General features: G+C 43.3%; 2 protein-coding genes across 2 annotated transcripts; both read left to right on the top strand.

Moving 5' to 3' along the window:
• The first annotated feature begins 1,127 nt into the window (after positions 1–1,127).
• Positions 1,128–4,346, top strand: ndufaf4 (NADH:ubiquinone oxidoreductase complex assembly factor 4). The gene is made up of 3 exons (XM_079358970.1): positions 1,128–1,318; positions 1,462–1,559; positions 2,886–4,346. Exons 1-3 carry the CDS (start codon positions 1,183–1,185, stop codon positions 3,189–3,191), a joined length of 540 nt encoding a protein of 179 aa, XP_079215096.1. The 5' UTR covers positions 1,128–1,182; the 3' UTR covers positions 3,192–4,346.
• A 1,672-nt stretch (positions 4,347–6,018) lies between these two features.
• gpr63 (G protein-coupled receptor 63) lies at positions 6,019–16,201 on the top strand. Its single transcript, XM_079360626.1, has 3 exons — positions 6,019–6,490; positions 11,471–13,417; positions 13,490–16,201. Exon 2 carries the CDS (start codon positions 11,586–11,588, stop codon positions 12,816–12,818), a length of 1,233 nt encoding a protein of 410 aa, XP_079216752.1. The 5' UTR covers positions 6,019–6,490; positions 11,471–11,585; the 3' UTR covers positions 12,819–13,417; positions 13,490–16,201.
• Positions 16,202–17,516: the final 1,315 nt, after the last annotated feature.

Raw genomic sequence — 17,516 nt, 5'->3', positions numbered from 1 at the left:
TTTAAACATGGAGGAATAAAAGTAGTGCTCCAATATGACTAATTATGTTAATATTATATTTTATTGTATAACTATAAGTTTAATAATAAATAAAAATAAAAACGTTCTGCCCAATGACCCACAAATATTTGTTTTCTGTAATCCATCATTTCCTTTAGTAAACAGTTTTAAGTCTTTACACTTTAACCAATATGTTAAATACTCCACTGGTATAAGGTCAAAGATTATTTAACACCATCCAGCCCGCACTGCTCTGGGAGCTTCCTGCAGAAGTTCTCCGATGACACAGCTCTGGTGGTTTGTGTTTGTAAGGGGAGTGACCAGGAGTACAGGCAGGTCATCATGGACTTTGTTAACTGGAGCGAGCTCAACCACCTTCAGCTCAACGCCAGCAGGACAAAAGAGATGGTGATGGACTCCCACAGGAAGTCACTCCAGACTGCACCGGTGAACATCCAGGGTTTGGACACTGAGATGGTGCTGGGAGTCTGAGCAGCTCCTTCAGCAGCAGACTGAGACACCCACCCTGCAAGACTGTGTGCTACCACAGGTCATTTATTTAATCTGCAGTCAGACTGTTTAACAGCACCACCTCATGACTCTGATGTATAATAATCATTAATGTTGCACACATGTGTTTTTAATGTGATCTGTCTTCCCACAAGTGAAAGTGTACATCGTGTTTATGCCTTGTATTATTTACTGTTTTTTTTCTTCATTTGATTATGTAAACTTGCTCAAAAAAAAGAAGCGAGGTGGACAAAACTGAAAATACTTTTTCTGATAGGTGTACACCAGGAAAGAAACGTCTCTAAATCAGCGGATACATATTTCTTTAGTTACATCTGGGGTTTTTTAGTTTTCTTTTGCTATTGATGCTGTTTATATTTCCAGTTTTCCTGTTTTTTGGAGGACTTGTGATTTCAGCATACTAACACATGCTTTATTTAGTAATATCTATCATTTCTCTTCTGCTTTATTGACTCTCCTTGACTCAAATATGTTCCAGTGATACAACATTTTAATTTAATTCTTTAATTATTTAAGTTAAGTTAATACTTGAGGAACCATACAGCCTGTCCGCCACATGGTGTCGCTGCTGATTTGTAATTTACATTTCGCCATATGAGGTTTGATCCTCCTTGCTCTCCGTCCAAAGCGGTCTTTGGTAACCTGTCAAACATGGGGGCACGAGTTGCGCGTATGTTAAGAAACTTCAACCTGGAGAACCGGGTTCACCGAGAAATCTCAAAGGAGAAGCCGCAAGCAGCGCCCCGACACGCGGCCAGCTCCCCGCCTTCTGTCGGCGGCCCCGTGGGTGAGTGTCTGAAGAACCAGGGACTGTCCTCCGTCTGTGGGTCACACCAGGACTAGAGTCCTATGATCCACATGCACACTTTAATCTCTCTAAAGAAACCTCTAGATCATTCCTCCGGTTCATGGACTTGTTTTGTGTTTCAGCTGCGGAGACGGAGGACGTGTCCACCAAGAAGAACGACCCTCTGCTGAGCCTCCTGAAGACCGTGTATGTGGAGTCCTCAGACCCAGCAGCTGCAGAGGTCAGACCCGGTCACTGCTCTTTACTGCTCTGCTTATAGTATATATTCTATTATATTAATGCATTATTATTTGTATTATGATACGGCTGGTTGTAAGGTTAAAATGAAATTATAAATGTCTTTCCTCCTATGTGGAGAGAAAATGAAAAGTCTCAGAAAAGGACTCGTCTTAAAGGGTACATATTATACCCCCTTTGTTCCTCTTTTCAAACAGTCCCCCTGTGGTCTAACTAATTTGGTCCAAATATAACATGAATCAAGCAGCAGAGGTTTGTGACCCTGTAGAAACCAGCTCTCTCAGAACGCTCCGTTTTGGTGTGTGTGTCTCTTTAAATACAGTGACCCCGCCCCCTCAGTTTCCTCAGTAGACATCACTCCTCTGTAGAGACAATAAAAATGGTGGACTTGTGAAAAAGTTTTACTCCAGGCTGGAGGTGGAGTCAATGGGTGGAGACATCATGGCAAGGGATTTATTTACTAGAATCCAACTTGTGATGTCATAAACTGAGAACATTTTAATTTCAAAAGCACTTAGTGTTTTTTAAACATTTGGGTAACCTGAGTGCCTATCGACCCACAACATTTGAAATAAATCCTTCCAGTCCTTTATTTGTGGTCTGTATTTAAGTCTTACCACACAGAAAAAAGTGGATTTTTCATAAAATGTTCCCTTTTAAAAGTGATTGACTGATTACATAACAGTTCTGAGCCCAGTTAATGTATTTCATACACCAGTGGTTCCTACTCTTTTTCCTGAGAGCCTCATACTGCGGAGCTTCTCATCGTGCTGTTGATTAAACGCTGCATCGTGTTGGTTGAGCTGTTTGTGTAGTTCCTCATCTTCACAAGGTATTTGCACACAGTGATGTTTCTATGACAGGTGGTCTAATACATGTGTTAATCACTGCACATACACTGTCTACAGTGCCTGCTTTCATATCAGACCTTCACTAACTGTGCTGAACTAGTCTCTGCAGTCAGCCCTGGTTTTAAGTGTTGGACACATTCTGTCCAACTTTATTTGTTTAGCACTTTAAAACAACCACAGCTGACCAAAGTGCTGTGCAGAAGAACAAATAAAATACATAACAGCTCACATGAGTTAAAAAAAAAAAAAACTACATTTGAAATCCCAAATGAATTAAAAGACATAAAACACAAGTCAAGGTACACTGTAAAAGAAATAAATCAATAAAAGGAATAAAATCAGCGTCTTACTTGATGTCAAAGGCCATGGAACAGAGAGCCACATGCAAGTCTGTCAAGTATATTTTTATCAGACATTGACAGTTTTTCTTTTCTCCACTCTACCTTATCTTCCCCCAGATGTCCAAGGACGATCCAGCAGGTGAAGAATCAGAGCGACGGCCTCTTCAGTTCAGTGTACCGGGGGCCTCGTACGGTCTGGTGGAGCTCACAGACGTTCCTAAAGGCAAACTGACCATCGCTGAGGCTCTGAAGGCGATGAGCAGCCACCATCGAGAGCCTCAGACGATGACTCCGGAAAAGATCGCTCAGGATTATTGCCTGGATCTGAAAGACACCAAAGCTCTTCTGGAGTTCTTTATCCCCTTCCAGGTTCAGATTATACCACCCAAGACTGAAGAAGCCAAGCAGATAAAGGCTTCTTAGGACCCGATGGTTGGTGAATGACGGACTGTAGACACATTATTGTTGAATTTATTTATGTACGTCAATAAATTACATCGAAAGAGTTACAAGGTTGCAGCTGATGAGGCAGCGTTTGATTGAAAGGTGTAATCATGCTGAGCTCTAATGATGAGATATTTGGGATCAAAACAATAAAATGTAATAAAGTTAAATCTCACTAGACTTGTGAAATCTTGAAATTGAGCCAAAGGTCGATCTTCAAATCTGTCCTCACCGCATGAGACGCAGGCAAACATCAACCACAAAATCAGCTTGATTCCATACTGTCCTATTGGAGTGACTTAACAACCGAAGCAGCAAAACCCCGAGCTCACATAGGACACGATGTAAGAATCAAACTCCCAGGTTTAAAGATTTCTTTTTTAAATAACCACTTAATTTTCTGTCCTTCCAAATGTAAGACAAGCAGAAGAATATCAGTCATGTCTGTGTGTTCGATGTGGAGCTTGAGACAGTAATTTGTTAGTCTAGCTTAGCACAAGGTTAAAGGGGACAATAGATCCAGCAATTAAAGCAAAGCATATTGCGTCTGGGAAGTAGCTTTTTTGGAGTTGTCAGTCCCCCCAGATGTCAAGCTCGCTTTTTTTTAAATAAAACATCCATTTGTTTCCAACGATGTAATTTTAAAGGTTCTCCGCTTGAGTCTGTTAACATCTGTCCTGTTAAGAGGTGTGATCATCAGACTCCTATTTAAGGGACCTTTTTCATGTTTTTTTTGTGTGTGTGTGACACTGGAGTGTCAGATATCTTCAGACTTTTGATGAAAAAATACCTCACTTATTTTCTGCATCCATTGAAAAGCAAAATAATCAAACAGTTTCTCCTCACTGGATTAAACCGCTAAACGCACAGCGCTGGAACATAAGAACCTTAAATCACTAAGCTTGATGTATGATCATGTCGTTTTTACTTTAAAGAAATTAAGGGTTTCTTTTGTGTTGTTTGTTTTAATATCACTTATAGCCATAAATGTGCAAAGCTGAAAATCCATTTTATCGGAGCTGAGAGCTTCCAGAAGACTCAAAACATCTCGATATGAGGTTGTGGATGATAAAATATGAACATGCTGCACGTACGCACACTTTCTTCAGAATAAACAGCTCTTTTTGTCCTCTATTACATTTGGTGTTGCATCCTTAATCTGATGTTTGTATGGCTTCTGACACTCAGCATCATTTTTACCTTCAAGTTCCTCGAAGGAAGCATACAACGTGTTAATAACACTGCACATTAATTCTTCACAAATTTGTAATACAACCGTTTTCATAGCCTAAATACATTAAATAATATTACAACACTGAGCCAATCTTTGCAATAACAGGCACCATTTGTCATTCTTACCACCCACCATATGCACCAGCACATGCCCAAAAGCAGCACTTCCTCCAATCAAACCACGCCCCTTTCCCCCTGACTTTAACATTTTTATTGGGTATTGGCGTACCCAACGAAAACTCCTCTGTGGCCCATGCAACTGGCCTCTGTGGGTGTCAGTTATCACTGAATACAAAGCTGCAGCAAGCTGACAGGAGTTATAGCAATCCTTTCTGAGACTGTGCTATAACGCCTTCAAAATAAAAGAGCTTTGTGTTGAACGTTCATAGATTTACTCTTAAGATTTTCTTTCCGGGTTGACCATTATTGTAGGTAAACAACAACAGTAGAGTAGGTAAGTAAATGAGCCCACTTGTGAGTTATTACCTCAGTAAATATTTAATTTATAGTGCCAATTCAGAGTTTGAAGTCTTCTTTAATGTAACACGTTGCATGTTTTAGAAATAAGGTCCCATTTCCATTAAGATATAGTTAAATCCAAAGTGTGCTTTTGGGAATTGCATTTCAAATACTTTCAAATACCAGTTCACCCCATCCTCATGTTAAAATTTTACCAATGCTGGGCAGGAAATAGTCCTAGAAATTTTTTTATTGTTTGCATTTACAGGTGCATCCATAAAAAATATATTATGCATGTACGAAAACGTGTCGTCTACATCAGCTCAATTTGGTTTGCTGTATAAGATTCAAAAACACAGATATGAAAGAAGCTGCTGTGAGGTGCATGTGTGAACAACCAGGTCAGAAATATTTCAGAAGCAGTCCCCCTGAAATTCCCTGTATATTATCTATCAACAGAACACGTTCTTTTGCTTGCATTTTTTTTTTCATTGAGAAAAAACAATGTAGTTCACTGTTTTCAGCATCACCATCCTGAGCGCTAAAATGTATTGGCATCAGCAGTTGTTTTTTTTTGTTGTTTGTTTGTTTTGATGGGCTCACAGAACTCTCAGTGGAAAAAGCTCAACCTCTAGAACAGTGCCTCGCCTGTCAATGTCACATCTCCCTTACTGACCAATCAAAATCAAAAAGACGTGGGACCTGATGATAGATGGATGGATAGATAGATAGATAGATAGATAGATAGATAGATAGATAGATAGATAGATAGATAGATAGATAGATAGATAGATAGATAGATAGATAGATAGATAGATAGATAGATAGATAGATAGATAGATAGATAGATATTTAGATAAGCTAAGAATAAGAAAACCAGGGTTAACTTAAACATTCCAACTTGTCAAAAAAAGTGAGAAATTAACTGCGACATTTGTAAGTCATGTTTAACTAATGTAAACATACTTTGCTGGAGTAGAGAAAGAAAAGAGATGCTGCTGATGTCAGCACATATTATTTAATGTTTTCTTGGTGGTATTACGCAGGCCCTGAAAGAAAAGTCTTACATTTTTCAATCTCCTCCTTGGTGTCTTTTATTGTGAAACTCCAAACAGGAAGTAGTATAAGTGGGGCCGTTGTTGTTGTCTCACAGAGAGAGAGTAGTTTTGTATCAGTGCGGCGATAATGTGGGCTTCAGTACATATAGTTCAGAGCCTCATACATCTGGTGCTGGATAAATCTGCATAAAGGGACAGAAAGCAGGAGAAGCAGATATTTATTCACTCCTTAAAAAAACATGGAGGGCTGCCTCTGGAAACAAAGCGACGCTGAAGAGGATTTTACGTTCACGCTGCCTCAGATGTAGAAACATCTGCAGCTGCCGCACGGCTTTCTAAAATCTTCAGACAGAGAGGCGACGTGTTGTGGGGAGATCTCGTTTGGGCCGCTTGTTTGGCTGGAAAACTGTTTAATGTGTGAAATACAGCGAGGAGGAGAAAAGATTTCGTGCGAGGTGCACCATTAAGAGGACCGAGCTCCAGGACTTCAGCACCGGGAAGGAGCCCAGACATGGGGGACCCGAGCAGGTAAACAGAAACGGAACCCACGGTCAACATGCACCGCTTACTTTTCACACATTTATTTGCCTACATCCAGAAAACACGACGTCTGTCTCAAACACCCAGCCGGTCTCATCGTCAACAGAGATGTTTTAACTACGTGAATCACAGTTTGTCGTCTCAACCATTTTAGTGCCATAACAACGAAGGACAGTTACTACAGCAACCCAGGCTGTAACGTTTGATACACGGTGTAACGGTTACTAAAGCAACCGAGGCTGTAACGGTTACTACAGAAACCCAGGCTGTAACGTTTGATACACGGTGTAACGGTTACTGAAGCAACTGAGGCTGTAACGGTTACTACAGAAACCAAGGCTGTGGTGTAACGGTTACTAAAGCAACCAAGGCTGTAACGGTCGATACTCGTTGTAACGGTTGCTACAGAAACCAAGGCTGTAATGTTCGACACGGTGTAACCGTTACTACAGAAACCGAGGCTGTAACGTTTGACACGTAACCGTTACTAAAGCAACCAAGGCTCTAACGTGCGATACACTGTGTAACGGTTACTACAGAAACCGAGGCTGTAACACTTGATACACGGTGTAACATTACCTAATAAACCGTTACACCGTGTATGGTTAGCAGTGAGCTGTCGATGAACACTGGTTTAATTTAAATTAACTTTGATTAAAATATATATTTGGGTTAATTTTTTTCCCACAGATTTAGTCCCTGAGTATTAAAATGTTTATGTGATTGTCATGAAGCTAAAATATATAGCATATAGAATAGTATTTCATAGTGACACAGCTCATCTTTGTACGACAAATTCAAATGACAAATAAGACTGGAATGCAGTGTAACAGAACTATAATTAACATTAATACACATTGTATGCACTCAGTGATACTTAAAAACCACTAAACAGCTTAAATTAGTCCAACACAAAAACAACATTTAAATTTAAAATGCAGTTGAAATCATAATTTCATATTTTTTAATTACAGTTTTTTTAGTTTGTAGATCTAAAAGACTGGGTCAAGGAATTAAAGAATCATTTCGATAGATTTATAGAGATTTTGAATTTCATACATTTTGAAAGCAAAATTGGATCATTTGAAACCGAGGGCTTGTACCCCGAGCCTAGCCTTTAGCTCGGCTCCGGCTCTGCAGCCTCTGTACCTCCATGTCAGCTCCTCTTGTATGAGGGGAACACTGCCGGCTTGTCCCGTTGTTCAGCATGAGAGCAGCTTCTCCCTTGAGTAAACAAGTTTTCCCCCACGCTATATTTACGAAAGGTAGACATAGGATATGTAAAGTTCTACTCTGTAAGTGTACTACAAAAGGTAAAGTTAAAAAAACAAAACACCTATACAATTAAAACATATATTAAAAACAAACTTAACACAGATGGAGCTACTGGATATGCACTCGCGTCGAAGTAGAAACTAACAAACAGCTCAGAAAAACATTGGTCTTCACCATGATGGGTTAAACATGGAGATGTGGATACAACAGAAGAATTCATAGTTTATTGTTTTCAAAAAAAGAGAGCATATTTATGCTAAAGAGTCAAGCTGCTCATTGATGTTTGGAAAAGAGATTGGTGTTCCTGCATGGAAAGCTTTTTACAAAGGAGTGTGAATCCCAATATGGATAGTGTATTGTTTATTATAAGTCAGCTGCTGTCTCCTGTTTGAAAGACAACGAATGGTTCACGCAGAATAGATGCCAGAGAGGAGGTCCATAATGGAGTGTGATCCCGTTTTGTTTCACACTTTGTTTCCAGTGTCTCCTAACAAAAGGATGTAGCTTTGATGTGTCACCAAGGTCAAAAATTCATGGAGCAAAGTGAGCAAATTGAAGCTATCGACCTGTCTAATAACTGCCATCACTTGTTTCTGTGCCTGCAGCATCAAGTAGTATCAACACAGGGATCACTTTGCCTCCCCCCTTTACGCCTCTGTGACATCCGTGATGACGGCTAAAAGTCATGTGGGAATAAATATGATGGCACCTTGAAACGGCAGTCTGAGTGAGGCTCCTCCTGTGTCTGTAACTGAATCGTTTGTTCGACCCCCCCCCCCACACACACACACACACACACCCACTCCAAGATGATCAAATCTAAGATTTGATTTCAGAAATATTCCTCCTGAGCTGCAGGCTGTGCTGTGTCACAGAAATGAACTGAATTTATTTGAAACCTATTTCCACTTGTACATTTTTCACTGTTCTTGCAAGCGTAAAAAAAAAATAAAAAAAAATAGTCTAGTCATTCTAATAAACTAAACACAGACTCCTTCTCATAGCGCTGTTGTCAAGATCACACGAACCGGGGACCAAGACTTTACCCGAGACCAGAGTGCTCAGAGAGCATGCCAACCAGGAAATACAAATCCAATCATGAAACAACAGAACTTATTTGTTTCTCTTTTATTCACAGTGACGTTGGAAAAGATCTCTGTTCAGTGGTGGTCTTGACCGGATCTTTATTTAAAATTAAGAGTCGGCCCCGTCAGAGACCCAGGCCAGGATTTTATAAAGGGGTTTTAAGACCGGGCTGACTTGGAGACACTCCCCCGTATACAGAGATTGTGTCGATATCTAAAAATTGATGTGACTTGGTGTGAACAGTGTGCACATTTCAAGATCACGATCAGAAACAGACGATCACAATCGTTACTCACACCAGTGGACTGATACTTCAGTGTTTATGTGAGGCATTCAAAAGGATCATTCTGGTGTTTTCCATAATGATTTCTTCAAGCCTTCGAGAGTCCATATGCTGATGGTCTCAGTCTGAAAACAAAGGTGGCACTGAAGGTTTGATGTGTTATCATTTACCAACCCCATCCTATAAATGTCAGATTGTAGAGAGAGAGAGAGAGAGAGAGAGAGAGATCAGCAGTGTGAAACAGAGCTGAACCTGAATATGCTCTTGACTGGAGAATGATGAACATTCACTTCTCCCCTAACATGGACGCACTCGACAGGTCTCCACTTCCCTCTTTGTCTCCCCGCTAGACTCAAGGTAAGAAGATTGGACTGAATGAGTCCGCTCTCTCTGCAATCCTCCGTTGCATAATTGCGCTGCCACATTGCCACAATGTTTGAACAGTCCCCGGCTCGTCCATTACACCTGCAGCCGGTTGACTTGATTGCTTGCAGGCTGAAGTGGCTATTTTAACATTTCAGGTCAGTCTGCCCCTGAAGGCAGGGAAGGAAGTGTGCTCCCTCCCTGTGCAGCTCGACTGCTGCTGAGCATGTTGAACGTGGGGGACACACGAGGCCAGTGTCCTTCCACACATGGAGGATCATCCACTTCTCTTATTGTGACGCAGTCATCACCATGTGAATAAAGTCTTCTGCCCTGCGGCCCATCCGTGTCCTCAGTGACTGTCCTGCCCGTCTCGCTGACAGTGATAGCATTGTCTGCTGAATGGCTGCACATCCAAAGTGTACAAGCATCAACCTGTTCTTTAACACGGCCGAATAAAAAAGGCTGTCCTCTCTCTGTCCTCTTCATAATTGCCTGTAATTGTGTTTGCTTGGTGTTTCCACCCACACGCGGCTGGAAATTAATGAAAAGGCTTCGTGCGAGCGCGGATGAATCCGTTCAAGTACTCACAAACGGACTCTGTGCCACGCGCGTTGGTCGGCAATTGCTGCTTTGCGATTGTAGGTGACAGCAGGTGGTCTGATATAACAGTGATGTTTGTACTGGAGATAAGGGCTTTTATTGCAGCGCGGCTCTCAGCTTAGACATGGTCTGTTTGTTAATGGAAGCACTTTAACATGATGTAGAATAACAGTTGAGCCAAACAGAGCGCGGCATGATTACTCTGCTGTCCCGACAGCACCGTGTCCTGAAGTGTGGGTATGCACCAGTGAGGAAGTCCAAACCACGCTCACCAAGACCTGGACTTACCTGAGACCAGAGCGCTCAGAGACCGAGCCATTTAGGCATCTAGACTGAGTCAGGACCAAGACCGTAGCCATCACTGAATCGTCTGTTTTGGGTGCTGGATGGGAGTCACTCACTCCGACTGTAACACCAGAGAGGTAGTGATCGTACCCAGAGGATACAAATCCAAGATATATAAATAATTCTAAATGAATTCAATTTTTTTTGTCCTTTTTGAGAAAGTGTCGAAGGCTCATTAGCGCCACCCCTTTCCCCAGTGTTTGGGTTGTGTAATGACAGATACAACGACATCCATCTGTTGGTAGAGGACAGCAGTGCTGGGTACTTTGCGCCCTGTCACAGCTTGTGCACGCCACATAAAGGGCGCTCGGGTCAGGACGACGAGAACTTCCAATGAATACTATCGGCTGGGGATCCGTTTGCTTTAACATGCACGCTAAGACACAAACATGGATTTGTGTTGTCGTGGACATTTGGCTGATCGGGAGGTGGTGTCGCCTGGTAGTCATCAGCACGTTGGACGCGTCTCAGATAAAACCCGGAAATGTCTTCAGTTCTTTTTTTTTTCCCTCTCAGACACACGGCTGACTTTTCCTTGAGCTATTCCCCGTCTTTAGCATCCAAATGAATATCCTCTTCCTTCAGCTCATCCGACCTGGTCCTCTTTTTCTCTCTTTTGCTCTGATGTCCTGACGGGGACACAAGTCTTCACAGATAAAGGGGAAGGCTTCCACGCTTGCTCTCACCTTTAATCACAACACTTTTAATTCAATCCGTCGTGCTCGGAGACACGCGTTTGTGATCCGCTGCTGTTAGAGGACCCGAGGCAATTCAAATACAAACTCAAAAGTATTTTTAGCATCTGAACTGCTTTAGCAGAGGTTCAGTTCTGCTAATTGGTGATTTGTGGGACTCTGCAGGCTTCAGAGAGATGATGGCTGTGTGAATTAATTGGGGGCTTGCAGGCAAATAACGGTGAGTGGATGGCAGGCTCACTGTCGCTCTGAGGGGAATTCAGCTTTTCTTTAATAATGTTTCATTTACACTCTCTATATTTCTGTGTATTTTCTCAGGGACTCACAGGAGTGACGCCGCCGCCATGTCCTGTTGAGCGGGGACTCTCTGCGTCTACGATACCATGCATGGTGCGAGCTCACCCGCAAGCATGCCCGTTCACCCCGGGGAAGAATGCTCCTCTCCACTCCTGCTCCCCTTCCGCAGGCAGGGGACACTAACGCCGCTCTCTGCTGCCTCGTTACGGGGCTGCTGAACCTTCCGGAGAGGCCGTCGATGGAGAACGTCTCCATGGCGAATGTTTCCCTGGGCTCCCGGTCGCCCACGGAGCCGGTCACGCCGACAGCGGAGGCCCCGGAGATCCTGCACGGCGTGGGCCTGCCCCTGCAGGTGTTCTTCTGCTTCATCATGGCCGCCATCCTGCTTTTGGCTCTGCTGGGGAACGTGGTGGTGTGCCTGATGGTGTACCAGAGGTCCGCCATGCGCTCGGCCATCAACATCCTGTTGGCCAGCTTGGCGTTCGCCGACATGATGCTGGCCATCCTGAACATGCCCTTCGCTCTGGTGACCGTCGTGACCACCCAGTGGATTTTCGGGGACGTGTTCTGCCGCGTCTCGGCGATGCTCTTTTGGTTCTTTGTGATGGAGGGCGTGGCCATACTGCTTATAATAAGCATCGATCGTTTCCTTATCATCGTCCAGAAACAAGATAAGCTGAGTCCGCAGAGGGCCAAAGTGCTCATCGTGGTCACGTGGGGACTCTCTTTCGTTTTCTCTTTCCCTCTGGCTGTCGGCTCCCCTCCCTTACAGACCCCCCCTCGGGCCCCTCAGTGTGTGTTTGGCTACAGCGTGGAGCCCGGTTACCACGCCTACGTATTGATACTGATGCTAGTCTTCTTTTTCGTCCCTTTCATGGTCATGCTGTACACGTTCATGGGGATCCTGAACACCATCCGCCACAACGCCATCCGCATCCACAGCCACCCGGACAGCATTTGTCTGAGCCAGGCCAGCAAACTGGGCCTGCTGAGCCTCCAGAGGCCCTTCCAAATGAACATAGACATGAGCTTCAAGACGCGTGCCTTCACCACCATCCTCATCCTCTTCTCAGTGTTTACAGTGTGCTGGGCGCCCTTCACCGCCTACAGTCTGGTGACCACCTTCAGCGACGGCTTCTACCACAAAGACAGCTTTTTTCAAATCAGCACGTGGGTCCTGTGGTTGTGCTACCTCAAGTCGGCCCTCAACCCTCTCATTTACTACTGGCGGATCAAAAAGTTCCGCGACGCCTGCCTTGACCTGATGCCCAAGTACTTCAAGTTTCTTCCTCAGCTGCCGGGCAACACCAAGAGGCGCATCCAGCCGAGCGCCGTGTACGTGTGCGGAGAGCACCGCTCCGTGGTTTGAAGGGTAAAGCCAAACACCCCCCCCCTCGACAAACGCTCGGACACTGTTAAAAACACATCTTTACTTCATGTTGTGTCGTGGTTTACTTTTCTTAGCAGGGTGAACACGGGGCTGCGTCTCAAGAGGCTGGGGCTGCGTTGGTGGGGATGTGTGTTGCTTCAGGTAACGAGAAAATCAAACGGGTCTCGTCTTAAACTAAGAGACTAAATCCCCCGTGAGCCGCGGCTAAAAATATCAACAGAGAGGATTTGACAACTTGAAGTGTGGCTGTTTAAAATGTCCTAAAACTGACTTGTGCTCCGTAACTACGGCTCAAACACACCTGACTTCACGAATAGAAAGCGTTCTACAGACCTGCGTTTAACTGTTAGCAAAAGGTAGAAAAGGAGGCCAACATGTCAGCTGTGAATGTCTCAGATACGTTCAGGGATTGTGAATTTTAAGGGTTCAGGAAATGGGTTCGAGACTTCCTTTCTCATGGTCATGTTTGAGCTACAGAACTCGGATGTTAGCGTTAATTAATTAATTAATAATAATTAAGACTGTAAAATGAAATAGAATACTGCAGTGTATATTTCCCCATATTAATCACCTGCAGCGTGTTGCACCAGCTGTGTGAAGGTTCAAAAGTCCAAACTGATGGCTGCGTTTATGTTCCACTAACATGTAAGGTGTTGCACCAGCTGAGATGGTTCCAGCATAACACCTGACACATAGTAAGGCTATGTAAGGGCCATGTAGGTGGAAAGTCCTCCATAAAGTACGGTCGTCATGGTGATGGATTTACTGCTTTGCCGCAGGAATTCAAAGCGTCATTTCTGCCACGATACCATCGGGTTAGTTTGGACGTCACCCTCTGCTGACCGAACAAGCAGCTCACCGAGGCTGAACTCGCTCCAGCGTGGGGTCGTACCATGACTTCACACAGAACGTAGAACACAGCTGGTGCGTTCATCATCGTTTTCTCCTCGTTATCGATGAGTATCAGGGTGACCAGGTAGGACACCCCCCCCCTCTTTGTCTGAAGACACTGGACTACAACACGGAGGTTTCAAAGTGGTCAAAAGCGACCGTTCGCTGTGTGCTCCATTTTTTTTTTTTTTTCCCAGAATTTGCGGCCCACTTTAAAACGGGGAACAGTTTTTAGGAGTGGAAGTGGGCAGCAGTTCTTTTACTGCGGCACCTCAAACAAAAAAAAGTCAATATTTTAAAACTTTTTAGTCTAGACGATAAAATAACAAGCCCACAAATGTCCCTTTGAGGACTTCAGTGATGCTCGCTCCTGGGTGTTGAGATCCGGCTGAAGTTTCGAGGCTGCGTCAGAAAATGTTCGATCAAAAACTCAGACAATCGAGGCGTTGAAAAGGATCTCTGCGTGCGTCGTCTCGCAGATCGAGCTGATGAATCCTGAACCGAGAGAGGAGAGTTCAGTCTTAAAGCGCTAAACGTACACAAACACACGCTCACATAATGATCTCAAGGAAAAAGGCAGAGCGAACACAAAGCAGCGCTCCTCTCTTTTGTCCTGAACTTCAAGCCTCAGAGTGAGTGAAGGTTGTTTCCTTCAACTACTACCTGAAATCTCAGTCAGAAAAACAAGAGCAGCGTGTGTTAGATAAACAGCATGATGTGAAAGAATCCTTAACACATAAGGCCCACCTTCATCTCCACCAACAGCAGCTTCACTTCTAGGGCTGGGTATTGCTGAACAGTGCTTGATACGAGTGCTGAAAAGCAATCATTTCTTTCTCTCCGTCAAAGTTGAGCCTGAATCAAGTCGAGTCAGAAATACTCACAGACAGCGGTCTGTCTGTGGGGCGCCTGTACCACGGAGCAGGTGAGACAGGTGGGCTCCTCCCGAGGCTCCCTCAGCATCGAGCAGGCCGGACTGTTCTCTGCTACCAATGAGTAAAAGCTGCAATCCAGCTGAGAGAACAGCGTCTTAATCGGTCGTTCACGCCACAGGTGAGCATGTCATTATTTAGTATATTAAGGCTGACATCCATTTTGCACTAGTTATTCTTTAAGCCTTCATTTGCACATTCACACGCTGTGATTGTTTTGTATGTGTTCCTCCTGAGTTCTTCCCGTCACCGCTGCAGATGTGATTTTAGTTTTGAGTAAATGTTTACTTTCATCATATTTAGTTTTTTTATTTAACGTGCTGCTAACTCCTCCCCTTTTATGTGAACACGCTCATAAAAACGTGGTTTTCTCATTGAGACTACGGTCTGACCGATGCAGGGTTTTAGGGGCAAATACCGATATCAACCTTTGGAAGAGAAAAAAATCTGCTCAAGATTCTTGTGTATTATTTTCTTCAGATTTATATTTAATTTGAGAGTTAGGAAAGAGTGAGAAAGGAAGCAGGATTGGAGCCCAGACTTCCTGTATGTGAGGCGTGCACACCAACCCCTACGCTCCCGACTGTAAAAGAGATGTGGAAAAGATATTTAGTAAAGACGAGATGGTCACTCGACTGGAAATTCACTGAGCCACCACTGAATCACCACTCGTCACTCTGGAGAGAGATGATGCATGTGGTCCATACAGCGCCCTCTACTGGTGAAAGAGAAGTGCTAGTGAAATATAATGAAACGTGACTGGTGAATAAATCTAGAAATATTGGCACATAGATATGGTAATAACCATAGACGCTTCATATGCTAATATCGACTGATGTAATCTGTTTGCTGATATCGGTCTGTCCCTAATCGAGATTTGTGTTACCGCCTAGCGAAATCTCTGACGTCATGGTTAGTGAAGCCAGGCCTCCTCTCAAATTCAGGACGATGTTTTTTTATATTTTTATATTATTTTATTTTTTATTTCATGTCAGAATTCGATCCTTGAAAGTTTCTACTACCAGGTTGTCAAACACGATGCATCTTTACCCAGCTCTACTCAGTAGACCTTGAACGCAGTGCAGCAACAGTAAGAATGCTACCTTGGATTATAACAGAAAATGAAAACACTTAACCCTGCAATGTCCTGAATGACACGTACGGTGTGAGAATAGAAACGGGTGTCTTTTTCCTTTAACACTGCTCTGAGGAGGGAGCCGCTGGGTTTCTCTTGACCGCACGTCTTTTCCTGCCACTGGAGTTGCGAGCCGCGTGGGGGAGGACCGTGTGTGTTTTAGTTGCGTAGACTTATTTTTATGAGGCATGTAAATTAACGGCTTCAGTGGGATTTGAGTGTGTGGTCAGAAAAGTGGTCGCGACACATTTGGACACGTGTATTTCTATTTAAATGTTTTGGATGTGCCTATTGATTAGTCCATTTGCCAGTCAGAATGCTGCTATATCTGGTGAAAATGTGCAATTTCAGTGTACTGTACTGTTGAATGTAATAAAGAAATACACATTTCTTACCTTGGTAAACCGTCTCTTCAGAGCTTTATTTCTCATTTTGTCTCTTTTTATTTCTGGCGACCCGCAATATCACTATTTCTTGTAATTCATCTGACATTAAAGGTCCAATCAATAATATCTAGTGAATAAATAAAATTCAGATAGAAGTGATTGTACCCGAGCTAAAAAGCCTCTGCATGTTTCTAATAAGCTCCAGCAGCAGAAAGCTGCTCAGACTAGGATCAATGTTGGAGATGATTTTAGAAACACTTAAGTTTCAGCGACATGGCAACCTGCGTAAGCATCAATGGTCGGGAGGAGGGGTCCAGGGGGCTCTCTTTAATGTTTGCCCACAATCCCCATTTCAAACACTAGGAGTCAGATTTACATATTTCACCTTTTATTTATCATGCCTATGTGTCTCAAATGCCACAAACGTTGTCATATAATTATGACATTTCAGAGCTTCTCTTCAGGTGATAAGTTGTAAAAACTGGGGCAACACCAAGGATCCTTTAGTATGATTAGCCATTTGCTTTTTCAGACTCGTGTTACAACAGGCTTCTTTAAGCTTTCTTTTCATTTCAGTAAAGCCTATTTCATTTTAGTCAAATCTAAGTTGTAAATCGTAATCTCCTTCAGGGATACAAAATGGCCGGAGGTACATTAGACATCTGTATCCTACTAATCTTGTTATTCTGACATAGTTTTGCTATACTATCTGTACAAGTTTTGATTGGAGAAAAGTCCATCCTCTGTCTTCTGCCTGCGCCACTTTTCAGAAAATGTGTGCTCAGACAGGCCGTTTGGAGATTTTCCCTTCATCACATCACAAAGGGCAGTAGCCCCTCCCCCTGGTGGGTGACCCTCCCACAGCTAGGTGTTTGTTCTCTGAGTCTGCCTCCTCACCGTAAACAATAGGACATCCTTCGAGTCCTTCCAAAGAGGGGGTGTGGTCAGACACAGCTCATTTACATATTTAAAGCTACAGACACAGAAACAGCCTGTTCTGAGCAGGGCTGAAATAGAGGGGTTTATAGACATGATCAAATACAGGATCAGAGTGGATTTACAACAACACACTTCACACACATTTAAACTAAAAAGGATGAGAGTATGTGACCTTTAACAAAGAAACTGAGCCTTAAGTAACCACCTGATCATGACATATATAACAAACACTAGAATATAACGCTCAGTTAATGATGTTGGAAATTCAGCACCTTTTTTTGAAGGTTATACTGGAGTGCACTGTTGGCTGTTTTGGTGAATAATGGAGCTGGAAAAGCATCAAGGTCGAACATCAAAGGGACATGTTTTATTCTTCTGGATAAATCGACCTTGG

Source organism: Symphodus melops (genome assembly GCF_947650265.1).
Source record: "Symphodus melops genome assembly, chromosome: 1".
Lineage (NCBI taxonomy): Eukaryota > Metazoa > Chordata > Actinopteri > Labriformes > Labridae > Symphodus > Symphodus melops.
The sequence above is the reverse complement of the archived record's forward strand: the minus strand, read 5'-3'. Positions and strand labels throughout refer to the sequence as shown.